General features: G+C 27.9%; 5 protein-coding genes and 1 long non-coding RNA gene across 8 annotated transcripts; 2 read left to right on the forward strand and 4 right to left on the reverse strand.

Annotated features, from left to right (window-relative positions):
• Nucleotides 1-7712: 7712 nt before the first annotated feature.
• Nucleotides 7713-10377, forward strand: LOC122516818 (methyl farnesoate epoxidase-like). Its single transcript, XM_043634981.1, has 9 exons — nucleotides 7713-7797; nucleotides 8121-8372; nucleotides 8461-8884; nucleotides 9038-9218; nucleotides 9340-9448; nucleotides 9529-9709; nucleotides 9780-9897; nucleotides 9969-10107; nucleotides 10193-10377. Exons 1-9 carry the CDS (start codon nucleotides 7713-7715, stop codon nucleotides 10375-10377), a joined length of 1674 nt encoding a protein of 557 aa, XP_043490916.1.
• On the reverse strand, nucleotides 10035-10650 carry LOC122516863. The gene is made up of 2 exons (XR_006303673.1): nucleotides 10415-10650; nucleotides 10035-10338 (listed from the first exon to the last, which is right to left on the reverse strand). It is a non-coding gene; the product is annotated as an uncharacterized LOC122516863 (long non-coding RNA).
• A 393-nt stretch (nucleotides 10651-11043) lies between these two features.
• On the reverse strand, nucleotides 11044-13346 carry LOC122516825 (methyltransferase-like protein 17, mitochondrial). Of its 2 annotated transcripts, none has more exons than XM_043634997.1 (9): nucleotides 13132-13346; nucleotides 12848-13001; nucleotides 12351-12740; nucleotides 12121-12274; nucleotides 11902-12045; nucleotides 11739-11828; nucleotides 11486-11624; nucleotides 11272-11410; nucleotides 11044-11183 (listed from the first exon to the last, which is right to left on the reverse strand). In XM_043634997.1, exons 3-9 carry the CDS (start codon nucleotides 12707-12709, stop codon nucleotides 11111-11113), a joined length of 1098 nt encoding a protein of 365 aa, XP_043490932.1. In that variant the 5' UTR covers nucleotides 12710-12740; nucleotides 12848-13001; nucleotides 13132-13346; the 3' UTR covers nucleotides 11044-11110. The 2 variants fall into 2 exon arrangements, with proteins under 2 accessions (XP_043490932.1, XP_043490931.1); XM_043634996.1 differs by having other exon boundaries at nucleotides 12351-12756.
• Nucleotides 13347-13717: 371 nt separating this feature from the next.
• On the forward strand, nucleotides 13718-19273 carry LOC122516802. Of its 2 annotated transcripts, none has more exons than XM_043634943.1 (15): nucleotides 13718-14178; nucleotides 14268-14561; nucleotides 14625-14890; nucleotides 14976-15136; nucleotides 15234-15400; nucleotides 15500-15817; nucleotides 15893-16085; nucleotides 16152-16277; nucleotides 16355-16957; nucleotides 17019-17169; nucleotides 17258-17813; nucleotides 17893-18121; nucleotides 18228-18786; nucleotides 18871-19109; nucleotides 19179-19273. In XM_043634943.1, the coding sequence occupies exons 1-15, from the start codon at nucleotides 13739-13741 to the stop codon at nucleotides 19227-19229; spliced, it is 4353 nt and encodes a 1450-aa protein (XP_043490878.1). In that variant the 5' UTR covers nucleotides 13718-13738; the 3' UTR covers nucleotides 19230-19273. The 2 variants fall into 2 exon arrangements, with proteins under 2 accessions (XP_043490878.1, XP_043490879.1); XM_043634944.1 differs by having other exon boundaries at nucleotides 14052-14178; nucleotides 14366-14561.
• Nucleotides 19274-20505: 1232 nt separating this feature from the next.
• On the reverse strand, nucleotides 20506-22707 carry LOC122516831 (phosphorylated adapter RNA export protein). The gene is made up of 4 exons (XM_043635008.1): nucleotides 22417-22707; nucleotides 21452-22058; nucleotides 21081-21362; nucleotides 20506-20969 (listed from the first exon to the last, which is right to left on the reverse strand). The coding sequence occupies exons 1-4, from the start codon at nucleotides 22465-22467 to the stop codon at nucleotides 20704-20706; spliced, it is 1206 nt and encodes a 401-aa protein (XP_043490943.1). The 5' UTR covers nucleotides 22468-22707; the 3' UTR covers nucleotides 20506-20703.
• Nucleotides 22708-22817: 110 nt separating this feature from the next.
• Nucleotides 22818-24473, reverse strand: LOC122516843 (exosome complex exonuclease RRP42-like). Its single transcript, XM_043635029.1, has 6 exons — nucleotides 24191-24473; nucleotides 23898-24094; nucleotides 23658-23823; nucleotides 23373-23567; nucleotides 23119-23274; nucleotides 22818-22980 (listed from the first exon to the last, which is right to left on the reverse strand). Exons 1-6 carry the CDS (start codon nucleotides 24245-24247, stop codon nucleotides 22876-22878), a joined length of 876 nt encoding a protein of 291 aa, XP_043490964.1. The 5' UTR covers nucleotides 24248-24473; the 3' UTR covers nucleotides 22818-22875.
• Between the last annotated feature and the right edge of the window lie 3463 nt (nucleotides 24474-27936).

The raw sequence follows: 27936 nt of genomic DNA on the forward strand, positions 1-27936 counted from the left end.
GGTATGCATTCATCAATAATGGAACGTTTATTATAAAGCAATTTTATAAACATTAATGTTTATTAATTAAGAATAAGATATCAAAATTACATTTTCTCCATTTTTTTCGTAAAAAATAGACCTATATCATTTTCATAATAAATGGTACAATTTATTGTAACAGTGAAAATGAACGATCCTAACAACAATTATTTTTTAGAGACATCAATGAACGATTCTACTCAAAAAATCAAAGTTACTCTTTTAAATGTAAATTGTATGGACAATCAACCGTCTAATTTATCGAAGAGCATTAAATTTAATTTCATACAAATGAAGTTCCAAGCTATCGATTACAATCTTTTTAAATTCGACGAATTCATAGTACATTACGAAGTTTATGCAATTGACAATCTTGACGTCAATCAAAATGGCGAATGCATATATTTGCAAATTTATATTCCAGGATATATTTGTATTGACGTAGGATTACGCACAGTTTCTTATTCGATAAGCATGAAACGTAACTTTGAAAAACCATTTCAATTAAAATATAATTTAAGTCAAAATAATTTGATGAGAAATTATAATGGAAACTATAATAATATACCAATACATATTCGATTAGGTAGAAATTTAAAGTCAGTTATAATGCCACGTAATATTAAACGTCAATTAGGGAATGTCCGAGTTTATAAAATGCATCGTAATGAAGATTCAAAAAGGAAGAATAAATTTTCGGAAAAATCGTATTTTCGAAAAAAAAGAAACGTCGATCCACGATTCGACAATGAACGTTCGTTATTGTTAAGAAATTTAAAATACAAAAATCAATATTATACTACAGTCAAAACTTTCAACAGCTATAACATAAGAAACGTCAAATCATCGAATTTACGAAAACTTCTTGAAAGAGAATTGAAAATGCAGGAGGAAGAGAAACGAAGGAAAGAAATCAAAAGAATGTACAATAATTCGAAGAGTCAGGAAAAAGTGATTGAAAACAATACACCTGACTACGATTATTTCATTGATGAAAATTTAAAAAATGATGATAAAGATAGCTATGATTATGATTACGAGGATACTGAAGTAGATACTTATCATGATTATGATCGTGATTACTCTAAATCGCATTTATCAAGTACTTTAGCAAGTGGAGTAACACAAGAAAGCACAGCAGACTATGATTATTTCATAGATGATGATTTAGAAAGTACTGATGAAGATGAGGACTATTACGAGGAACCTGAAATAATTACTCATCATTGGTATGATTATTATGAAATGGATCTAACAACGTTCAGCACAGTATCAACAACAATCGATGTGGAAGAATTACAAACAGATATAATATTCACTTCAACGAGCGAAGAAATTGATGTTACTTCTTTTGTTACATTAGCACCGATAATTGAAACTTCAACATTAATTATGATTTCTGTAATCACAGAAACATCAACAATTGTAACTACAACATCTACTACCGAATCAACAACAAAAATTACACAAACATTGTCACCTGCAATGACTACAGAATTTACAATCTTGACTATTATTTCATCTAGTATAACTTCAAAAAATACAACGGAAGCAACAAGTATGACTACGGAGTATACGAATACTTCGATATCAACTACAGAAATTACAACTACAGAAATCTTCCCTGTTGAAGAAAAGACTACGAGGATGGAAAATGTAACAGAACTATTATTACCAGAGGAAACAAGATTAATGACTACAGATTACTCAATGAAAACTTCTCTTACAACGCAACCAACGATGACTTTAAAAACGTCACAAATTACTTTAATTACTAAAAACGTAACCGTTACAGAGTTAATGAAGGAAACAACAAAGATAGAAACAGGAATAAGCAAGATCATTACGACGACCACTTTTACGTCGATCGAATTAATTACATCGTCTTATACAACTGAAAAGACGATTGGTTCAATTTATTTAGAAAGTACAACGTTGTCAATAAAAAAAGAAGAATGGCCTGAAACGTTTACAACGGAAACAGCTCATACTACTTTTATTTTTACCCCTGAAATAATTATAAATATAACAATAGAAGAATCGTCAGCAGAAACATTGCCAACTTCAACTACATATAGTTTAATAGAATCTTCTTTAGAAACATCCACTGTTACAATAGAAACTGAAACTTACATTTTCCCAACATCAGTAACATTTTCTACTTACTATATCGATAGGACATCTATATTAGAAACAACTGTTCCATTACCTTTTACGATGTCAACGGAGATGATTACATTGACAGAAGATATTTTTGAACCCACTAGCGTAACAACGCAATCAAGTTCATTGATTTTTACGAAAAGTACATTGCCACCTTCCGTAATTATAAAAAGCACATACAGTTTTACAATTTCTTCTTTTGAAACATTTATTACTGAAACTTACATTTTCCCAACGACATCAGTAACATTTTCTACTTACTATATCGATAGGACATCTATATTAGAAACAACTGTTCCATTACCTTTTACGATGTCAACGGAGATGATTACATTGACAGAAGATATTTTTGAACCCACGAGCGTAACAACGCAATCAAGTTCATTGATTTTTACGAAAAGTACATTGCCACCTTCCGTAATTATAAAAAGCACATACAGTTTTACAATTTCTTCTTTTGAAACATTTATTACTGAAACTTACATTTTCCCAACGACATCAGTAACATTTTCTACTTACTATATCGATAGGACATCTATATTAGAAACAACTGTTCCATTACCTTTTACGATGTCAACGGAGATGATTACATTGACAGAAGATATTTTTGAACCCACGAGCGTAACAACGCAATCAAGTTCATTGATTTTTACGAAAAGTACATTGCCACCTTCCGTAATTATAAAAAGCACATACAGTTTTACAATTTCTTCTTTTGAAACATTTACTACTGAAACTTATGTTTTCCCAACAACATTGACATTTACTGATCAAATATTGGAGAGTACTATTCCATTACCTTCAACAATTTTACCGGAAATTATTACATTAATGGAAGATATTGTTGAACCGACTAGCACAACAATGTTTTTAAATTTAACAGAATTTAGTAAATTTCTATTGTTATCTGAGATCGATACATCATCAACATCAATTTACTCAATAACAACATACACCAAATTGGAAGAAGAAACGAGCACAATGGTCGATATAATTTCACCATTTTTAACTTCGACTTTTTCAACTTTTCAAGAAATCACATTACCGGATTTCGAAATTACATCTACCAAGTTAGACGAGGAAACATTTGCATTTCTAACAACACCCTTAATTGATATATTTTTATCTGAAACTTATACGTCAACACCCATACCATTTGTACAAAGATATACGACAATTCCTATGTCATTGGAAGCAACTACTACGGAAAACTTTGTTTTATTCTTAGCACGTAGCACTACCATTGATATGTTTACTACAATTGAATTTTCAAAAACCTTAAAAACAATGTCCGCAGAGAAAATGAAAATGGAAACGGATAGTTTGGAATATGAAGAATTTTATGATGAGGAATATGGTGAGGATTACAAAGAAACGTACGAAGAAAACCAATATGAAGACGAGAACAAATCTATTACAAGCTGGTATGATTACGAAAAAGAGGAAGAAACAAAAAAGTTGTTTGATTTAAAAACTACTAAAAAATTTGAAACTACTGAGATTATAGAAGAAGAAATTACAAGTGAAATCATTGAGAGGAAAACTTTCCCTACAGTTTCATCTACTACAAAATTCACCCCAACAGAAACGTATCCAACATTGTCCCAAATAACAACGATAACTATAATAGAAAAATACAAAACTTCAACGACTATTTCAACAATCAAAGATTTCGAAAAAACTTTGACAATTAAATTATCAACATCTCCAACTGCTACCATCGAAGAGTATACTTTAACTACAGAAAAAGTAATGACTTACACCACAGAACAATTAGAAGGGTGGACTGATAAAAGTTTTCTTACAAAACATGATCACACGTTAAATGAATTTGAAATTGATCCTAAAACCAAATTAGATGTTACCCTTCCGAAATTTATTTATTCGCCAGATGAAACAACAATAAATATATCTGTGGTTACTGAGATAGAAACTATTACGCAAAATGATTTACTTAAAACAATAACTGGAAGTAGTGTGCATTTTGAGATAGAAGTGTCTACAGATAAATATTTCAAAGAAGAAACTCAATTGGTTTTTAGCGAAAGTGAAACTGAAGATTTTCAAATTTATTTTACAACAACTTCAGATTTCATGAAACCATTTACGACGGATGATTTATTAGACAATAAAATAAGAGTAGAGACAGATAAAGAAGAAATCTTAAGAGATCTTATAAATGAGATTAAAATATTGGAGAAACGTATGGAAGATATTACAAAGATGGAGGAAGAACAAGATGAAAGAGAGAAGGAATGGGAAGAGAAAAAACGAAGCAAAGATTTGAAGAGTATTGTTGATATTACTTATCCTGATATATTTCCTAAATCGACCGAAACATCATCAAGCGATAATATCAAGTATACTTTAACTGAACTGCAATATTCTAGTATGGAACCAACAACTGAATCTTCTTTAATGAACGAAGAATTCGAGAAAAAGATACAAAATCTAAGGGACGAACGAGAGAGAAAACAAAAAGAATTGGAAGAATTAGAAAAACGTTTAAAAGAAAGAAAAGAAAAATTCGAAAGAGAGAAGGAAATGTTCGAAGATGATTTAGGAAGCGAATTTGACGAAAAAACGGAGAAAGAAATGACTTCATTGTTCGAAACGAGTGAAGAAAAAAGCACCGTTCATTCGTTTGAGGAAGATGAAGATGAGGTTGAAGATACCATACGTAAATTGGCTTCACCATTAACGTCATTGACGAACTATCTTTCATTTAAAAGTACTTTTAAGCCTCCAATTGAATCAGAAAAATTTACACCAGCACCACCGACCGAGAAAACAACCTCGATGTTACGAAATTTAAATAGAGTGACTATAATTTCAAAAAAATGTAACAAAAAGAAAAGGAAAAAAGTTAGAAAGGGAGAGGACTATACAGGGATGTGAATCATGATTTAACAGGTTTTCAAATAAATCGACTTTGAGTCGAAAGTTATGTGTCTTGAATATGCAACATATTTAAAAAAAAATAACTTTCTTTTGCTTTCCCATGTTTAGCGAAAGTCCGTAAATATGACACGATAAGTTAAAAAAAAAACTATAAGTAATGAAGTTAACGTGTAAATGATGTATAAATAAGAAATCTTAATAATTATAAATAATGCAGATAATGTGAGAAGATGATGTGTAGATAGATATTATACATTAAGAAATAAATTAATATTAACACATTGCGTACGGCACTCTGCTCGCTCAATGCGCTTCCCAGGGCCCGTACATTTTTGAGCGCTCCAAAAAAACTTTGTATAATGCATATATACACATTTTTAATTCACACACACACACACACATTTATATATAAAGTATTTTTTAATATTACTATATATTTCTTATACATCTATTTATTATATAGGCTTTTTTACACATTTTAATTATTATCTATTATATAAATAAAATTAAATCGATTAATTATTATTCATTTTACAAATTTGAATAATGCTTCAGAGCAATATCGGATAAAATATTCTTTTACAATGGTATTCGGCATAATTTACAACTATATCTGGTTTCGCTCCTTTTTTCATGGGATGAACAGACTTTACATTTTTTTATCGGAAATTTTTTCCGATTGTTCTCTCAAACAAGAAAATTTATTTTTAATTTCTTGAGTCGTCGATACACTCATATGAAAAAACATTAAAACAATATATTTCGTAACCCGCCCACAAGATTGGATTTGTTATCTCGTGACTTTGCGCTATGTGTTAAATATTGTTTGCCTTAAGAAAATAATAATAACAATAAGAATGATCGTATTAATGATTACAGACAGTGAATAGATGTTTTATAAAAACGATGTACATACGCAATTAGATTACATGTGTAGATATATTCGTTGAGAAAATAAAATAGAATTTAATTGTTTATCAAATAAATAATTTAACATGATCAATAATAAAATGTGTTGTATCCTTAACCTGTTATTTAGTTATGATTAGTGAAAAAAAAGAAAGAGGGACATTTAAAAGCAGGTTCAGCACTGAACTGCGATCAGTTCTACGCATAGAACGAACGAGTCTATTACTTTTCCTAAGAATCGAGGTAAATAAAAGGTACGTTTTTTTAAGTTTTCATTTAACAAATTTTTAAACGCAGTTATAAATATGTCTCTATGATAATCTTTACGACAATATTTATAAAAAATGAAAAATTTTTATATTTAATTTTGAAATAAGCAGAGCTTTAATTTTCCTGTATTAAAAAATATTACCTTCACTCAATAAACCGTTGAATGCACGAACGATAATTAATAATTATTAGGAATTGTTACATTCTAGTATTTTTTTATACTTTACAATAACTGTATAAATGAGAAACAAAAATTGTAATATTGCATTCTTAAAAATAATTTATTTACTTGTAGTGTTAGGTTTGTTTTTTAATTTTTGTTCCATAGGATTTTTTGTTAGTATAATAAAAGTAACATATATTATTCATTATAATAATAATATTTCAAAAGCATTATTTTTTAAATCAAAATTGTAGATAAAAAGTATCTTAAATTGCAATAAAATTTTGATTAATCATTGGTTTCTCTTAGTATATCAAAAGCATTACTGTTGCGCAGGACGTTAAATATGGTATAATACAGGTAACGGTGCATTTTCATTTCTTCCGTATGCAACTTTCTCTTACAATACCTGTCTTTTACTTTCATCTTAAAATTCTGCATCACGAATAAACCATTAACATGAGTATCATTCAATCGACCAACATCGTTCTAAAATTTTTTTCATGCAGTTGTCATTAAATATAGATATTAAAAATAGTATAACTTCCGGAGTTAATTATATTTTCAATAAAAAGAAAAACGAAGCAACAAACACATGTTTTTTTTTTCTTTCTTGATGGAAGACACAGAATTTAAGACTTTAAATTTATCACCTAGATGTCCAGGAAGACCGTCAAAATTTAAAAATATCGCCTAGTGCATTTGTATTACGATGTTATGCCTATTACTTGCGAAAAATATAAGAATATCGAGCAGTTATTACACTATACCTCTTGTGCATCATAAATATTTAAAAACACTGACACATGAAGAGCATAAATAAATACTACTAATAATATTAAATTTATCAATATAATTAACGTTCAAAATAATAAATACTACTTCTATTTTATTTCTTGTTATTATTTGTAAACAAATTTGGATTAATATCAAATATATTTTAAGTGATATTTGATTTTTCAAAATTGAAATTAAACGATTTTAACAATTGACTAATTTTGAAAGTGCTGTAAGTTTATTTGCAGCCTATAAATATACATTATTTTATTTAAATTAGCTTAAAAGTAATGTATATAATCCAATTACATATCGATAAATTAATAGGAACATTGTCAAACTTGATATAATTAATGAATATTTTTGAATTAATCAATATGCAAACCTTTAATTTTCTCGAAACAACAGAAAATGGACTTACACCACTTTCAAAATAAACGGTCCAAATTATAAAGTAATTTGGAAAATTTACAATTTACAAGTGACTTATATTGAACGATTTTTCAGAATGATTATCACAGTCGGTTTATTTTTAATAGTAATAGTATTATTATTATACTTGGAATCACGTAAACCTGAAGGATATCCACCAGGTATATCATTTTTATAAACATTTGCAATATTATCATCTTACAATTAGTTCGAGCATAGTTACATATAATATAACTAATATAACTATAATATAAAACTAATAAATATATATAATATTTTTTTTGCCTTAAATAATACAAAAAAATTGTTCGATTTAAAAAGGACAGTACTTTAATTAATAAAAAATTGACTAATCTTATTACAATTTTAATACGTTTTTTGTACAAATCATTGTTTTGAAAAAAGTATCAAGATAAATAAAATGCTCGAATTAAATGTGAGACAGTTAGTAAATTTTAATTAAATTATTAAAAATGATGAACAGGTCCTAAATGGTGGCCAATTCTTGGTTGTGCAATGGAAATAGCACGATTACGAAAAGACACAGGATATTTATTTAAAACTTGTTCCGTTCTTTGTGAAAAATATGGACCAGTGATTGGTTTAAAAATTGGTAACGATCGCATAGTAATACTAAACGATTATAATAGCGCAAGCTCTATGCTTACAAATCCTGATTGCGAGGGTAGACCAACTGGTCCTATGTACAAAGTAAGAACTTGGGGTAAAAGGAGAGGTGAATTATTTATTTATACATAGAATTAACAAATCAATTAATTAATAATGCAATAATTTTATTGTTAAGTTATCATTTATTTGATTAGGTCTTATCTTAGTTGATGGTCAATTGTGGATAGAACAACGACGATTTATTCTTCGTCATTTGAGAGAAATTGGATATGGCCGAAATAGCATGGCTGAAATTGTAGAGGATGAAGCCTTGAAATTAGTCGAACATTTGGAGAAATTGATTTATAAAGAAAATAATAATATTAATATTAATAAGGATGATAATTTATATCAAATGATCGATAATGAAAGGAAAAAGTTTAAATCTAATATAATGGACAAGTGTAATATAGATAAAAAATTAAATAAGAGAAATAATTTTCAACAGGAATTAAATACTCAAATAAATGATTACAAATCGAATAATAAGTTAAATCCGAGGCAAATAATCATATCAATGAACGATGCCTTTGGCGTAACTGTCTTAAACACCTTATGGAGAATGATGGCTGGTAAAAGGTCACTTTTAAATATTTTACGATTAATAGATACTAAATTGTTTACTTAGATAACACTACTTGATTACTTAGATACACTTTCATAATCATCAGTTAATATATAAAATAATTATTTATAGTAGTTCTCTTTCTTTCTCTCTCTCTTATTAAATAGATTCAATACCGATGACGAGACATTGATGTATCTTCAAAAAATTTTTAATAAACTTTTTAAAGAGATCGATATGATTGGTGCACCGTTCAGTCATTTTCCATTTTTAAGATTCATCGCACCTAAACTTTCTGGCTATCAGCCATTTGTAGAGGTGCATCAACAACTCTGGTTGTTCTTACATGTGAGTATAAAATTATGAATATCACGAGAAACAATTTTATCATTAATTATTTAAGCTAGAAAAATGTTTTTTTTTTAATGTTAACAGATTCATAGATATTTAAAAAATTTGTTTCTTTTAGAATGAATTAAACAATCACAAGAATACCTTTAAACCGAACGCCCCACGAAATTTGATAGACGTTTACTTGTCAGTTCTAAAATCGAATAAGTGTAGTGAAACATTTTCAGGTATAATTTTAAATTGCATTATAATGCATTACATAATTATTACTATAATAAATTATTAATTAAGATCATATTCTTTACAGAATCTCAACTGTTAGCTATTTGTGTCGACTTCTTTGTGGCCGGCTCTGAGACTACGTCGAAAACTCTAAGTTTTGGTTTCCTGTATTTGATACTTTTTCCTGATGTTCAAAGAAAGGCGCAAGAAGAAATCGATAGAGTTATCGGTTATAAACGTTTACCAACTTTAGCTGATCGATCAAGGTACGATTTTTATATTTTGATTTTTATAATTTTAATTCTAAATTAAAATGTGTGTACGATTTACTTAAAGGATGACGTATGTAAATGCAATTGTTTTGGAATCATTGAGAATGTTTGCGGGACGATCTTTGAATGTACCACACAGAGCATTAAAAAATACGTATATAATGGGACATAGAATTCCTAAGGTATGATATTTTATAAATTAAATCAAATCATTTTCTATCAAATAAAAAATAACAGCTTGCATGATTTATAGGATACAATGATTATTGTTAATTTTAATGGATTACTTATGAACAATTCTTGGAATGATCCGGAAGAATTCAGACCAGAAAGATTTATTGATAAAAATGGTAAAATTTCTGTACAAGATCAATATTTTCCATTCAGTATAGGTACGTTTATATAAAATACAATTAAAAATAATAAAAAAAATAATAAGAAAGATAAAATTGATAAATATATTTATACTCGTAACAGGTCGCCATCGCTGTATGGGAGAAACATTAGCAAGAAGTAATTTATTCATTGTAATAGCTTGTCTCTTACAAAGATTTACATTTTCTGTAGTACCTGGAGAACAAAAGCCATCCACATTAGATATTGTCGATGGTGCGACTGCTAGTCTAAAACCATTTAAAGTATTGGTTACTCCTAGAACATAATCCACATATAAATCTTCTATAAAAATATTATGTTTACCTTATGCAAGAACCAGGACTTATGACAAATCATTTTTGGTTACTGCTGTTCGTATTTGGAATCAACTACCGGAAGATATCATAGCTCTAAGTGACTATAAAAAATTCAGATTAAGATGTTATACCTACTTTATTGATAAAGATATTCAGCGTGTTTTGTGACTTACGATTTAATTTAATTTAATTTTGGTTTTGTTTTTTTTTCTTTTTTTTTTAACCATATGTTTATTGCTTTGAACCAATACTACTATACTACTATCATAGAACCATTATACTTTTATTTATTATTTACTATTTTCTTTTTACTTTTATCTACTTACTGTGCGTTACTACTAATATAATGATAAGTTTAATAATAATTATATAATTTTCATTTCCGTTTTGTTTTATCTATACATTACATTGTACTATACTGTAATTAATGGCCTTTAGGGAGCCTAGGCTCTAGGGTCAATAAAATATTATTAAATAAAAAATAAAAAATAAATAAATAAAAATATAGAACAGGCCTTAATTAAATATTAGAAATGCAGTTATATCATTAAACTTATTAATGAAAATTTTGTGCCTATCATTTCATTAAACTGTTAAAATAAATAAACATGAAATTGAACATTTTTTTTCTGTAAGTTTGTTACATTTATTATTTTATTTTAATTACAGTAGTAAAAAATAAAGTCTATTAACACGCGTTAAATTACTTATCTTTACTGATTTCTATCGGTAACAAATCTCCCCACTCGCTAACTCTTGCACAACGATATGCATTTCTGTAAATATATCATTTAATTATTAAACATTATTGATGTATTTATTTTATCCAAGTTAAATAAAAAAGGAAATATATTATGTACTAACTTTCCATGTTTGTTTTTAGTGAAAATGATTTCTTCTAATTTCCCATTAGCTGTGCATGTACGACATATTACATGCTTGGATCGTTTTAATATTGGCCGTACTATACGCGGCCACTGTTTATCGCTATCTGATCGTACACCTAAAGAATAATATTTTGTCTATAACAATATATTTTCTATTAATAAAGAAGATATTTAATTATAATTAAATTTACCTTTCTTCAATACGACGTAAGAGAAACGGTTTGTTTTTAAACAAGAAGTTCCTGACACTGGTAATGTGTAATAAGACATTTCAAAATTACAAGGAGTATTATCCAAGTGATATCTCGGGCACTTCATATCATGAGGACACTAAAACAAAATATTTCTAAAATATTACCTATATTAGAAAGAATCTCTTTAGTTTGAAAACTTAAAAATAATGAGAATAATTTGAATAAATATATATTCTATAATAGTACTTACAGGTGCACAAACATGACCATCATTATTATCATTATTATTATCTGACTGCAGAACATTATAGAGTAAAATGTCGCGTGCTTCATTTACTGCCTGTAAAAAAACGATTGATATTAATTGTAAGAATAAAATGAATATTATTACAATAAATTTCTATAATACATACTGTAAATCCAGCATTTGTTCCATCTTCGATAATAACAAGATAATTTTGTGTTTTAGCCCAAAGCTTTTGTACAACATCGAAACGTTTCTTTATGTCAGGTAATTCCAATAAAGAGAATGAACTAACAACAATATCATAAAGGGGCTATAACCATAAAAATGTAATTAACAATTCATTTGGTATTTAAAACAGGGAATATATAAAATAGCATAATTATACCACAGGAGTCGCAGGAAAGAATTGTCTGTAAAATACGTTTTTGATAGGATGAGTATTGTACTTGTTTAATTCTGCCGACAACTCGTTCATATGGGAAGAAGAATCTACACCAAAATATTCTATTAAAGAATCGGACCAAAGTTGTGACGATGCCCTAAATTAATAATATCTTTCATGATTATTTAATATTTATATATCTTTAATAAATATACAGTAAATTTAATATATACCACATAACTGTTCCAATTCCAGATCCAAAATCAAATAAAGTTTTTGGTTTAAAATCGACATCCTTCATTTTCATTTGATTCAAAATGCTATACACAACAGAATATTCAAATTGACTTCTACTAACTAAGTATAACAAACTAATTTGTCTGTCATAATTGAGAGAAATATTAGATGAATTATGTGATTCCTGTTTTTTATGATACTCTAATTCAGAATTAGTATTCGTGTTATCATTAATATTAGTATCATCAACTATTTCATATAACTTTGAAGGATTCATAGAAACATATATTTTTTTTTCTTCATTCTCTACAACCGGTTGTTTGATTGTTATGTGTCTACCGAGTAAATGATGCATTAATTTTTGTCCACCTTCCCACAAATATTCTCTAGGAATATTGGAATCTTTATAAAATACAGACAAAAAGAAAATAATTAGTTCGCACAATATATATTACATTATTATCATCATATTTAGATAGCAATTATTACAAACCTTTTAAAATTATTTTAATTGAATCATTAATCCAATTGGGTACTTCAACGACACGTGGCCTTATGATTCCAGGATGATGTCGATGCTTTAATAATTTTTTATCTAGCAAATTATTTAAATCGTCTTCAAGTTTTACATCTGGCTTGGATGAAAACTATAAATATGATTACATTTAAATTATCTTATTATATGATAATTACTATACACAGTACAAGTACAGTTTGACACGTTACATACATTATGTTGTTTTTTTATAAACTATAAATATTTTTTTTGTAACTTACGAATCGCACTGGCATACGTCGAAGACAATACATTTTTAACATCATATGATATTTTTTTCAAAGTTCATATCATCAGGAAAAGAAAATAATGTTTATTTTAACCTATAAAAAATATAAAAGCATCTTCTGATCATGCTTTTGTAAGAAATTTTCTTAACAATTATTATTGTTTCATATATTGTTCATGATCTGTTTAATAATTTGTTCTTAACCACGTATTTCTTTATAATTAATATATTTATAATTAATTATAAACTTTTATTTCACATCAAATTAATGTAAACAATTATTTAAATAATAGTATAAATATAAATTATGATTTTGTGTATTTGATTAAATTTAAACAAACTATATTATACGCTAATTGTGTTGTTTCCCGATATTAATGTACTAAAATTTTAGAGAAATTTTACGCAATATATATATCAAATTTTAGTCAATAGATAGCGTGATGGCAACTGTTAAGTTAAAAATATAACCTATAAATGGTATTGATAGAAGTAATGAAAAGAAAACATAACCTACAAATGGCACTGAACAAAATATAATGAAAAAAGTATTAAATTATTAAAAATCTGAATATATATAATTACATTAAGAGTAAAAAATGGATCCAACAAAAAAAAGTGCGAAAGAAGAAAAAGAAAATTCATTAATTCCTTCGTTTCATCTTAACGAAGCTTCCAAAAAATGCAATTTATCTTTCTCAATTAATTTTGACTTTGATTATACAAACAGCGATCATTCATCCGATTCCGAAACTGCTGATTTACAAATAGATATTTCGGAGATCGATAATGATGATCCATCCACTAAACATAAAAGAGAATCAATCAAAGAAATCTCAGTTATTAATGAAATGGAAAAAGAAATTGAAAGACAGCTCGATGCTAAAGCAGCCAAGACTAATTTAACTGCTAAAAATGTTAAAAATATATTAAAACGTGTTATTACAAACAATGAACAAGTAATGGCTGTAGTACAGAAACGTTTACACAATAATCAAGATGTTCTTTTTGAACCTAAACTCACCAGAGCTAAAGCAAAGTACGTCACTTTATTTTCATAAAATATATTTTATTTTAATAAACTACATTTTATTGTAATATACATAAATTTAATTGATGTTATAATAGAGAGTTAGGTGCTGTAGAACAAGTTAACATAATATGGAATACAAGTAGATCTGTTAAGAAACCACCGTTACAAGTATTAATAGATGAAGAATTTCCAGAAGACTCTTCCGATGAGGAATATAAGCCAGAGCAAGATAAACAAAGCGATGATGATAGAGAAATAGAAAATTTTGCCAACAGTGATCTAGAATCGCAACCATCTACTCCAATATGTCAGTTAGACTTAGCTTTAGAAAAACAACTTGAATCTCCTAATATTCAATATGATTTGGAAGGGATTTTTAAAATTCCTAGGTAAGATAATAATACTTTTATAGTTTTGATTATATTCTACTATAAAAATACTACATTTTCTAGCATACCTTGCATACCAACAGAAGAAGAAAGTATCGGTCATAGAACACGTTCTAAATATTGCTTGAGCAAAACACCATTGGAACAAATTGAACAAGCATTTGTACCACCTGATATTACAATAGATATGTACGAGTCTGATTATGATGAAGATTGGAGTAATTTTTTGAAAGAATTTATGCAACCTTTGGAACAAGAACATATTGCAGAAGATGATCCAGAAATAGATCCTGAATATAACATTTTAGAAGATGAAGAGACAGACTTATGTTAGTATCTAGAAATAAAAGAACGTTAATAATACATTTAATTAATATGAAATAGATGATATTACTAACGTTTATATATTTTCAGTGGATAAAGAAGAATTAAGAGCCGACAAAGATGTCAAAATTACTTTAAAGGAATTATACGATTTGTTTGATTTTAAAAATACATCTCTCCAACAAGAGGAACATGTGCCTAAGAAAAAGAAATTAGATAATTTAGACATACCCGTTGAAAATAATGCATTGGTAAAAAGATATAATACTGCTATAATTTAAAAAAAATTGACTTTTGAATTGCTGATTGATCACTTAATTAATTTTTTTTCTTTTTTTTTTTTAATAGAATTGTTCTGAACCTCCAATATTAATAAGCTACGAACAGCGCTATTTATTGGCTATTCAATTTCGACAACACGTTCAACTAATGGCACAACATTTTGCTATGACATACATGCATCCGAAGTTTCATGACCTTTCAAAACCATGTAAAGACAATTTAACTAGTGTAAGGTATATAAAAAGATAAATGCAAGATACTAAATTCATACAAAGATATTAGATTTTCAGAGAAATATTTTATTAGAATTATATATTATTTATTTTTTTTAGATACTTAATTACCAGTTCAAATTCTGCATTTAACGTAGAAAATATAACTGACGCTTTGAAATTAGTTTCCGATTGGGAAAAAAAATTTTGTGATACAGAATTTCAAGAAAAATTTAAAAAATATATTGAAGATGAAAGTAATATGAAAAAAATGCACCTTAGAAATAAATTTATATATGTACCTAAGTTTAATCCCGATTTAATCAAATTATTCATCGAAAGTAAAGCTTTGATGTATCCGCAACTTTTACCAGATATACCTTTTCAAAATGAATTAACTAAGTATCCGAAGTCACTTTTAACAAAACCTGAAGAAAGGTAAGACATTTAAAAAAATATTTTTTAAAATTATGTTCATACATTGTATTATCCTAATTAATATTTTTATTTTAGTTTAATCGCATTAGGCCTTGAACAATTCTTCCCGTTCGTGACATCTCTAAAGACAAAATTTAAAAGTGAAAAGTTTCAGCTATTTGATGTAGCTCAACTTATTGCTGAATATTTAGTACCTGTTAGAGAATCAACAAAAATATTTTTCTATATTCAAAAACGCCGTTCTGCTAAAGATTCAAATCCAATTAAGGTAATTAATTTCAGTTTATCTATTTTTTTGTTTATAAACAATGCTTTTAATAGAATTTTATTACAGTATTATTTTGAAAAGGGTAAAGCTCCTAAAATAATACATTGCATAACATTAGAATGTGATCTCAAAGCACCGATGCATCAGCCACTACATCTTTTACCTGAAAAATGGCAGAATTATGTTATCAACGTAAATAAATACAAAATTTTAATACATTTAGTAAAAAATATAAGTACGAATTAAATAAATTTGATGATGTTTTCTAGGCTAATTCGAACATGGATTTATTGAAACATACTAACAAATCGTATTCATTTAACGATAAGTCTACGATAAAAAGTTTAATTCATGAGAATTTTAATATATATCCTTGTGTTTCGAGAAATCATCCACTACGAAATCCAGTCGTAAATGTTTTGCCTAAAATAATGCCAAATGTAAAACCTTTGTCAAATAATATAACAACAGATAATGTATTAAATGCTCAAAGAAATAGTAATTTTCGTGTTACAGGATCACAAAAATCAAGTAATATTAGTAATACTAGAAAATTGTTAAATAAAAGTACAAAAAAGACAGGCAATCCTACAATTGCAAATAAAGAAGAAGAACAAAATGAATCAATCGATTCATCAAATGTAGAAATCAAAACTACAAGAGTAACAAAAAAATCAAGCGAAGTATTATTGCAATCTCCACAAATAAGAAAAACAACTCCACGTTTAGCCAAAACGAAGAGTGCACAAAATATGAAATTAATGGCTCAAGGATTAGGATCCAAAAATGTATCCAATTACAGTAACGCGAAATCTCGAGGAAAGGGAGATTTAGACACAAATTTGAAGTCTTCTTCTACATTGTCGAAAGTTGTAAGTTACAATTTATTATTTAAAATAAAAAATAAATTATATACATAATCATCAATTGCAGGACAATGAGGATGAAATTGCAGAACTTATGTTAGCGAGCACTACTATTAAAAAGGATAATAGGAAAAAAGCTAAACAGGCTAGAGAATTAGAAAATATAAAAAGATTATTGGAAGCAGAAAATATTTTGAATAAAGGAGAAAAAGAAGAAAGTATGTTAAAGTATAATAATATTACTTGAACTATATATATTATAGAGAAGATTAAAAATTTATTATTTTCTTTTCTGTTTTCATATAGAATTCGCAGTATCATATCTTCAGAAATTACACACGACATTGGAATCTAACAATTTAGAACTTTTACGAGCAGTGATTAAAATAATTTTAGATTATGATGACAAAATTGAAAATCTCGACGAATTGGAACATGAATTATCTCTTTCACAAAGTTCTGAATCCTCTGAAATTCAAGAAATGATAGAGAAAAATATGATAACCAGAGATACATTAGCCATAAATTTATATAAAAATATTTATGATAAATTACGAGGTTTCCCAGAATTGTGTTCGGATTTACTATTATTTTTGAAACCACATCAAGCGGCGTTAATAGATAAATCGGTAGAATACATAATGTTACAAAAAATGAGCGAATTTTTAAATGTCATACAAATTTATTTTACCAAGCAACCATCCCGGGTTGCAAAAATAATGCAGGCAATTACACAACTTTCGTCTGATCCTAATATAACGCTAGAAAATGTTCATAATGTTATGACTCCTCTTCTCAAAGGACATCCTTTAGTTATGGATTTATTTTTACAAACGTTACCTAGCGGCAAACCTCCGGAAAGGTAATTACTCTTAACATTTGTATTAAATTTTGATTATAAACTTGTTTAATAAAATGCATTTTTTTACGCTTTTTTAAAGTTTATTTGCAGTAGACATGTTCGAAAATTTAACTTGTCCATTGGGTCCACACGATAAAAATAAAGTATATGCGGATGATGCTCCAGAGTTATACGAGAACATAGAATTACCGATATCAGTTTCTCAGGAAGATCCCTATGGTGGAGATAATTGTAAATGTGATTGTCATAATACGGATGACTCGACTAACAAAAATATTAGCGAACATTGTATATCTTGTGGAACAAGGGTATATATTTATAATATATTAATAAAAATGCCCCCTTAGTGTTAAATTTTATTATATTACGTTTTATTATATTACATTTTATTATAGACATATCTTTTCTTTATAGTTTCTCAATGGAAGAATATATCTTCAAACTTCGGAAGGTTTACGTCCTGCAAAGATAACATTCCCAGGAGCAGATAACGAGAAATTAGAAAATATTGCAAGAGTATCTTTAAAAGTGGCTGATAAGTTTACAGCACCTGTTGTGTCTAAGCAACGTAGAAAATCTTCAAAAGCTGATATTGGTGTTGAGGAGTCGTGTCAGAAACAATGTCTTTCTAAGAATTCTCCTGTGAAAGAGAATGATGATAATGAAAGGATCATATCGAAACCGAAAAGAGGTACAAGATCTCCACCAAAATCGGGAGAACCAAAGAAATCATTAAAAAAAGTAACATTCACCGATGAAGTGGCATCTAATAAAAAGGCATGCTCTCCACAGTCTATAAATAAACGTGAAAAGAAGGTGGATCGAAAGACACGACTGGAACAAAATACTTACGACAATTCGTGTTCGGAAAGTGAATATTCCTCTAAATGCGTTGTGATTGAAAATATATCTGACAAAGAAATATCTCAAAAAGATAAAACGTTTATGAATAAGAATATGGAACAGGATATGAGTAAGTGTTATTGATTTTATTTTTAAGCCATATATTCATGTATAAGAGCACATATAATAAATCAAAAATATAATTTTTACACAGAAAATAGTATAAGGTCGCTTAGTCCAGAGAAAGATTTGATAAATAACAGCAGAAGTTCAGACAAAATGGATGCTTCAAATGATTGTGACTTGGATACAAATTTTGAAGTGGAATTTGCTAACGATAGGCCGTGGACACGACAAGAAGACATGATTCTTCTTTTAAGTATTAAAGAGGAGTATTCAGAGAATACATTCCTAAAGATTAGCCAAACATTGGGAAATCGTACCATTGAACAGGTATAGACATATAGATAATTATTATTCTTTTCTTTAGCTTACATAAATATTGATATTATCTTATTTTAGGTGAAAGAAAGAAGCAAAACATTGCTATCTTTGCTAGAAAAAATGGCATAATTATTAGTCGAATAAATTCATGGATTGTGATATTTACATAACTATATAAAATATTTATCATTGTAAAAAGGTTTAAAAAATATTATTTATATTACTGTAGTTGTATTTAGAAAATGTTTATTTAATATGATTATTATGTATGACTTTATTTTTATTTTCTTGTATAATTATTTAAAAATTTAATTATACTTCCATTCTTTTTCAAACACAAATATGCGAGATAAATACAAATATAAAACTGTTACTAAGAAATAGGACTAAATTACAACATACAAAATATTGTTTACAAGGTTATTCAATGTTTCCATATAAGATGTCTGATACTGTATAGTGAGAGAAAACTTACTATTACATACACACATATTTATATCTAATAATAATAATAATAATAATAATAATAATACAAATTAAAAAAAAATTGATTTACGATAAAAACTTAATTACATTCCTATAATTAATGAAATAAAGTTTCTTAACATTTTTAAAATTCTAAGAGTTTTGTTCATGTTTTTTTATTATTTTTTTTTTAAGAAACAAAATGTTAAATGAAAATATTAAAGTAGATCACTTTTATCACTTTCTTTCGCTAGAAATATATTAGTTTTGTTAATGTACAAAAACGAATAATCATGGTATTTCTAAAGGGATTTTTATGAATCAGTATATCTTAAGTATACAAAATAACAACTACTAAATCATTGTTTTATAACAATAAAATTATGTCAAGCGATGATCAAAAATGTTTTGTACAAGATTTAATCATTTTTAGTTCATAGTACAAATTATAATCTATTTGATTTATTTCTAAAAACATTATTTACACGGACATTATTTATCGTCCTAAATCCAGTATAAATTGTTTTATCAATTAATGTAATGTATATCTTGCAAATATTTAAATCCTCAGTTTATATTTCGTACTTCGGCTACATATTTCAGATCACCACATCTCATTGTATTCATAATCATGACATTTTAGATTGGAATATAAAAACGTAAGCGAGTAAAATGGAATTCTAGCAAGAAAATGGAAAAAGAAATAGTAGCAGTAGTAGCAGTAGTAATAATAATAATAATAATAATAATAATAATAATAACAATAATAATAATAATAATAATAATAATAGTAGCAGTAGTAATAATAATAATAATAATAATAATAATAATAATAATAATAATAATAATAATCATAATAAGCACTTCGTGGAGATATTTACAAGCTATAAATTATATTATTACATAAATAATATAATTCGGATAATAAATAATTGTTAGAGACGGGAAATAAAAACTTTACTATTTCGATATTATAAATCAGTCTAATATTGTCATCTATGAATATGATGAGCACATGTGCAAATTATGCAATATCATTGCACACAGACGCGTTATATTGTAGCCTAAATTACAGTTATTCTGCATTGTACCTTTGATGTTAATATATGAGAGGAATTACTAAGTAAAATGAAAATACTTAGAACACTTCCATGCTGTCCACATCTATACCAATGTCAAGAAAATCTTCCGTGTAATCTTGAACTTGTCTTGATTCAGAGTGATGTTCAGTGTGATCTGGATCATCTGTAACGGGACTAGGGGGAGGATTAGTTACTGTACGATCGGAGTCTAAAGGCATTCTGTCCATTCCTACACCGCGTCTTAATCTTGCCTCTTCTGCAATCTGTCTGGTTGAAAGTTCTGCTCTTGTTAATAAAGTTGGAAGATCCTTATCAGAACCATCTGAAGATATATGAAATATACAATTACTAAACTATATATTAAATTATATATATACATATATACAAATTATTAAATGAATAACTTCTTTATATACTCAAATTTAAAACGTACTTTCAAGACTTCTCATAAGTTCCTGTGTTTTTTTTCTATTTTTATCGGCTTCTATATTTTTATTATTTTCTTCTGCATTCTTTTTCTTATTGAAATAAAATATTTCTCTGATTTTTTCTTGTGGAAGATGTTCGTCATTTTTTACAAGCCACAAGTATACACCACCTGCAGTTCTTCTACGAGATCCGTTCATTATTAACAAACCACCGCCTTCTTCGATTTGTTTGGTCTTCTGAAAAAAGTCTATTGCTTTTTCTTTTCCAATTATGCTCACTATTTTGCCTGTAAGAAAAAAAAGTAATCAAATATTTAAGATATACATTTTGCTTTATAAAGAAATAAGTTATTGAAGAATATAAATTTAAAATTACTTATAAGAGAATCCTGTTTTTCGCGAAGTTTATTTGTAATATCGGTGGCGACTTCTGAATCTGTTGAATCTATAGTCGTACTTAAATCTGCTATAATACGTACAGATCCCTTCTGATTTTCAACTTCCATTGAATTTCTCCTTTTTCCTAATCTAAGTTTCACATTTTGTCTATCAGAATTAGTTCTTTTATTGGTTAATCTCTGTCCAGAATATCTTTCATCATCTGAACTATTATTGTTATGAGATTCATTGGCATTAGATGGAAATCTAAGAGTAAAGTTATAACTTTCAACATTACGTTGACAAAGTTTCTTTGTGACACCGCATGAGACTAAGTCTTCTGTTAATGATTCTTCTTGAATCTGCGTACACCATACTTTGTATTTATCATTATTTGGTCCCCAATTATTAGACAAGCTTTTTGTTTTTTTTATTTTTAACTTAGGTTTTTTGTTTCTAGTATGTGCTGAATCAGAATCCGAATCACTTTCTGTATCATCAGTATCATCTGATTCATCACTGTATCCCAGTTTTGCCTGCTCTTCCTTCGCTTGTACAATATGAGGCCTTTGTAATACATTATATCCTTCGAAGACATCACTTGGCTATAAACAAAACAAAAATATTTAATTAACAGTGTACTTATCTTTATAATGCAATTTTATTATTGAATTTACATAGAGATGTTTATTTTAAAAGATATTGTATCTATAAATCTGAAATACTTGAAAAAGTATAACAATTCGAAATATTTGTTATAAATTTGTTAAAAGTAGCAGTCTTGTTAAATATATCGTATTATTAATAGATTAATGTAATCATTTATTAAATACAAAACAAGAAGAATCATTTTGATGAAATGACGATGTTTTTTCATCATGATGAAAAAACAATTCCATTCGTATACTTTGTATGTTAGGTTAGGTTAGGCTTTTATCAAAAGCAAGATAGTTTAATTTTTACCTCTTCATCAACAACTTCTCCATCTTCGAGGTCTACAGGCTCCGCTTCCATATTTTAACTTGGAAAATGATCTCTTTTCTAACGAAAGAAAATATTTGTAATGAGATTTATATGTTCTACTTATTTTAGCACAACATAACACCTCAAGCACTCTTTTTACTCTACATACTACCCGAGCTCGTTCTTTTGTTCATTCTTATGACTAAAATAACTTTTGCTCTAGTACCCTTACGGTGATTGGTTGAATGTTCTAGCTTTGAACCAATAAAATTCTGTTATAACAAGATTGTTTTCAACGTATTTTAAAAAGAATGCTCGTTCAGTCGCGCAATATCAAATATAATATTAATTTTCTAAAAAATATCTAAATTCAAAAGAATAAAAGGTTATAAAAGAAAAAATTATGTATTTTTTTTATTAATTATAGTTGTGCATATAAAAATTAATATGTTGTTTATTTTATCTAAGAAATCCAACTATAGGTCTCGTTGGTCCAAGTTCTGCTTCCTTTTTTAATGCACTCATAAGCTCATCATTTAATTTAAGCGCAACAGTTTTACCCATCTGAAAATGGTTATAAAAAAATTTTTATTAAACACATTTGATATTTTTTAATGTATTATTTATCTTTATTATAGCATATGTCATAAAAAAATAATATTGCGCTCATTTTTAAATATTAGTATAACATGTCAGAAATACCTCGAGCATTTTAAATAATGTCGTATCCTGCATACTGCCATATCCTATCTTGACAATTGATGTGATATTACCATTAGGCGTTATAGATACAATTGTACTCACTGGACTACACATTTCTTCTTCTGAAGTAGGATCTATCACACAATTTTCTCCTATCTAAAATACAATATAATATGCATTTCTTCTCATTACTGATAGATAGTAACTATTAATTTAGATTGTATTTATTTTTGACAATATCTGTGTAGGCTTACTTTACACAAAGTGACAATAATTGGGTAGTTAGTAATATTTAATTTAATGCAATCAAAAGGATCATCCGATATTTGTACTTCGGCTTCTCCACCATCGAAAGTTGCAGCAGTTACCCTTGGTATTTCTGTACTGTATAAAGCAGCTTTTACAGCTAAACCTACAGCATCAAAAAGATTCCCACCACATTGTAATATCTAAAGACATATTCAAATGTTTTTTAATGTATAATGAATTTAATTATATTTATATGTATATTTTTATACATAAACACAAATATTTCTTACCAAAATATCAACAAACATTTTCCAACATTTTTTACTTGGTAAAATACACAAATCTTTTAAATTAAATGCAGCCGGTGTCTGATAAGATAAAGATAAAATGTTACTTATTTCTGTTGCCAAATCATCTCCGCCTTTACCCTCAAACTCTGGCGTAGCATTTGCAGAACTAGAAAAATAAATAATATATAAAATTTATATGAATGATATAAGTTTAAATGATACCATATGTAAATAACATACCAATCTGTAAAGAATTCTAATTTCCCTTCATTTGGTCGATCAATGTACGGTGAATCTATTTCTACTTTAACGCTGACAAGAATGTCAGTATTTCCTATTCGCAATCTTGAAGAACCATGTGTTTGTTCCATCAAATTAGTTTCGATTTCAAATGTTCGATATTCACATCTTTTTCTTCCATCGTTTCTAAGATCTGCCTAAATGTTTCAAGGAAAATATATTAGTCAGTTTTGTAATTTAAAAATTAAATTTTTTCCCTTATGATAAATAACATACATATATTTTTTACTTACATCCACTCCATGAAGAATAAACGTTTTTTCTCCTAAACTCAATGGAATTGTAGTCATTTTTTGATAAATTAGATTAAAATAATATTTAATTTAGATGCAATATATAGTATATATACATATATATTTACATACAGTTATAAAAATTTTACTTATTTGTATTTAGCATCTCCAATTGAGGTTAGGGTACTATGCTTTTACTTTTGAATAAAATAGTGATGATGTTTTTAGGATGGTTCATATATATTTAATCACTTGCGATAGAAAGACGTGCCATGCACGTATGCAATATGAAAATATTTTAATATTAAAAAAAAGTTATAATTATAAAATTTTGAATATCTAATATATATATATTTAATATTATTAATTAAATTAATTTTTAAAATAGGTGAGAAATGCAAATAAGTCTTTATGACATAGACTTTTAATTTCTAAAAAATTGTTAATTTTTCCTTATTTATATTAATATATTATATATTTTTATAATCAAACATACCCGAAAATTGATTTTAATTTACGAAAGGTAAATAAAAAAAATAGAGTAAGAGTCCGTACGGGCGAGAGAGAGAGAGAGAGAGAGAGAGAGAGATAACGCGTTCTGTGCATGCGCAGCGATCGTAATTTGTTTAGAAAATAGCGCCGAATCGCCATTTGAATTCCCTTGGTAGTTCGGTTCTTTTTATTAATACATTACTTGACTTATTTATAAATTTTAACGGTTAAATTCTTGGAGATGAGTAAATATAAATAAACCTAATGTGTTTTATGTTCGACCGAAGTATAATATTGTTAACGTTTGTTTACAATGTCTATTTGTCATGATTTAGCGGAAAGATAACATTTAACAGTTATAATCGTACGATTTCTTCTGTGTGTGTGTGTGTGTGTGTGTGTGTGTGTACATTCGAATTTATTTTTATTTTATATATTTGAATAATCATTTTTATAACGGAAAGTATATAATCGCAAGAGTAAAAGTTAATAATCAAAATCAGTGCTCGTTTGTTGTATTTTTATTGTTCAATTTTGCGTCTGAAAAATAACATTTTGTAAGTGTAATTTATGTACATCATATCATCGATTTGCTGGCTTTTTCCAGAGGATGAATGATAATGGTGCTATTAAAAAACTTCATAAAAAATAAGAAATAAATTATTATTATTATTATTAAGTGGCGTCGGGAACTCGAAAGCTCATTGCCGCATTTACCAAATCCCGTCAATGTTCTCGTTCCTGAGCGCGATCCCTCCATTCGCTATCTTCATATCCCATTTTCTTAATATTCCTCCTAATATTGTCCTCCCATCTACGCCTTGGTCTACCCAATGATTTTTTCCCATTGGGTATATCAGTAAGTATTTCATACATGGTTCATTCCTCACCCATACGCGCCACATGTCCAGTCCATCTTAATCAGTGTGATTTTATGACATTAATAATGTCTGGTCTACTATACAATATATGCAATTCCTCGTTGTGTAATTTTCTCCATTCGCCCGTTTCCTCATCGCGTTTTGTGCCGAAAATTTTACGAAGTATTTTGTTCTCGAATACCCTAAAATTCTTTTTGTCCCGCATGGTAAGTGAATATGCCTGGCATCCATAAAGGACTACCGGTAGAATGACTGTTTTGTTGATTCTGATCTTTAAGAGCCTAGATAATATCCGCGAGTTGAGTAGTTTATTGACTGAATAAAAGCATGCATTTCCCAAATTGATCCTTTTTTTCAATTCTTCGCTAATTTCGTTCGACTGATTTCGGGTCGATCCTAAATACTTAAAGTTGCTGACTCGTTCAAAAATTATCCCTAACTACCAAGTTTTTGGTATTATGCAAATTTTGCATTCTATCGGTGACCATATATTTGGTTTTATCCACGTTTATGTGCAACCCCAGTTCTCTTGTTTTGTCCAGTAGAGTTCTTGTGTTATTTACTAATGTCTCCTTATTGTCCCCTAGCAAAGCAATATCGTCCGCATATGTTAGCAGTCGCATTGTTATTTATCCCCAAGTACATAGCACGGATAGTTACTGCTTTGGCAATTTTCGTTTATCTCTTCTATTTTCTGTTTTAGGTATTGCCGTTTTTTATTTTTAAACATATTATGCGCCGCTTGCCTAATATTTAGAAACTAGTCCCGGGTTTCATCTGTGTTTTGGGTCAGCCATGTGATACGCGCTTCATTTCGGACTTTAACGACTTTCTCGCAATCTTCGTTAAACTACGGTTTATTTTTGTGCCTTTTACAAAAACCAACGGTGGCTTCCGCCTATGTAACTATCGCGTCGCGTACGCTTTCCCATAATGTATTAACCGAGTTGTCATCTGTCTGTCCGAGTCTGTTCGATACTTCGGCCGCGTACTTTGTCCTTTTTTCTCCTTCGGTAAGGCTTTGTACATTTAACCGTTTATTTCCTATCCACTGCCTGTTTGTCTTATTTATCGAAAGACGTTCCCTCACCCTAGCAATTACCAAAAAATGATCCGAGTCCCAGTCCGCCCCCTTATATGATCTAACATCGAGTATATTCGTGTGCCGTCGTTTACCCGCCAGATCGTGATCAATTTGGTTACGCGTCTTTCCATCCGGGGAAATCCAAGTTTGTTTATGGATATTTCTATGCTTGAAATACGTGCTTTTAAGGATAAAATTTTTTCCGGTCGCGAAGTTAATTACCTTTACTCTGTTATCGTTACTTTCCTCGTGTAAACTTTCGAGCCCGATCGTTGGTCTGAAAATATTCTTTTTACTGATTTTCACGTTGAAATCCCCCAAGACTACTTTCATGTAGTCTTTCGGCAATTGATCCACGAGGTGTTTGAGTTCCTCATAGAACCCGTTTTTAATTTCATAATAAGGGAAATAAATAATAAATAATAACTAATTATTTTTAATTATTTTTTAATAAAATCATTTTTGTCTTTAAATTATTTTTAAATATAGCAACTTTTTATGAAATTACTGATATTAGATCATTTGCAGTCGTATAAATAATTTATATCTTAATATAAAGCTGATAAATAATCTATAATTTATTTCTTTTCGAGTTTGTATTACCAGAGTTCTTTGAAATGTGAAACAAATAACGCGCCTTTAATGACGCTAGTGTCGTTTTCAATTCTAATGTAATTCGTGTGTAGTTTGAATCGTCGATATTTCTTTCATAATTGTTGATGAAGATTTCATTTGTTTGAAAACTTATTTACAGAAATATTGCAAAATGGTTTTATTAAGTAATATTTTTAAGGTATTTTAATCTAGTTTCTGTTTTTTTTCGACATAATTTTACAGTATTTCATTAAATGTATAGTATTTTAGATTACGTCATTTTCAATATACTTTTAAGTTGCATTAAAATAAATAATATTATTAACAAATTAAAATTTAGACTAGATGGATGAAATCCTCACAAACTTCTGTCTTAAAATATCAATATTTCTCTACATCAACATATCTTACTTCTACTTTGGTAAAGAATACAAAAAGTTTTCAAAAATTTAAGTTAAAACAGGCGAGAATGCAGGTATATTATTTTCATTTATAATCTTTTAATACTTACTAATGTTTCTTCATATACTCTTACAAGCATTTTACTTTACAGCGCAATGATGGAGTTCCTGTATTCTTAAAAGCTGGTTTACGTGATAAGATTATATTTAATTTAACATTAGGTTTAGTTTTATTTGGAACTATTGAAAGTATTCGGACAATATGTGAACTCATTAAAAATACTTAAATTTTTT

Source organism: Polistes fuscatus, unplaced genomic scaffold, assembly GCF_010416935.1.
Source record: "Polistes fuscatus isolate 324 unplaced genomic scaffold, CU_Pfus_HIC Scaffold2, whole genome shotgun sequence".
Lineage (NCBI taxonomy): Eukaryota > Metazoa > Arthropoda > Insecta > Hymenoptera > Vespidae > Polistes > Polistes fuscatus.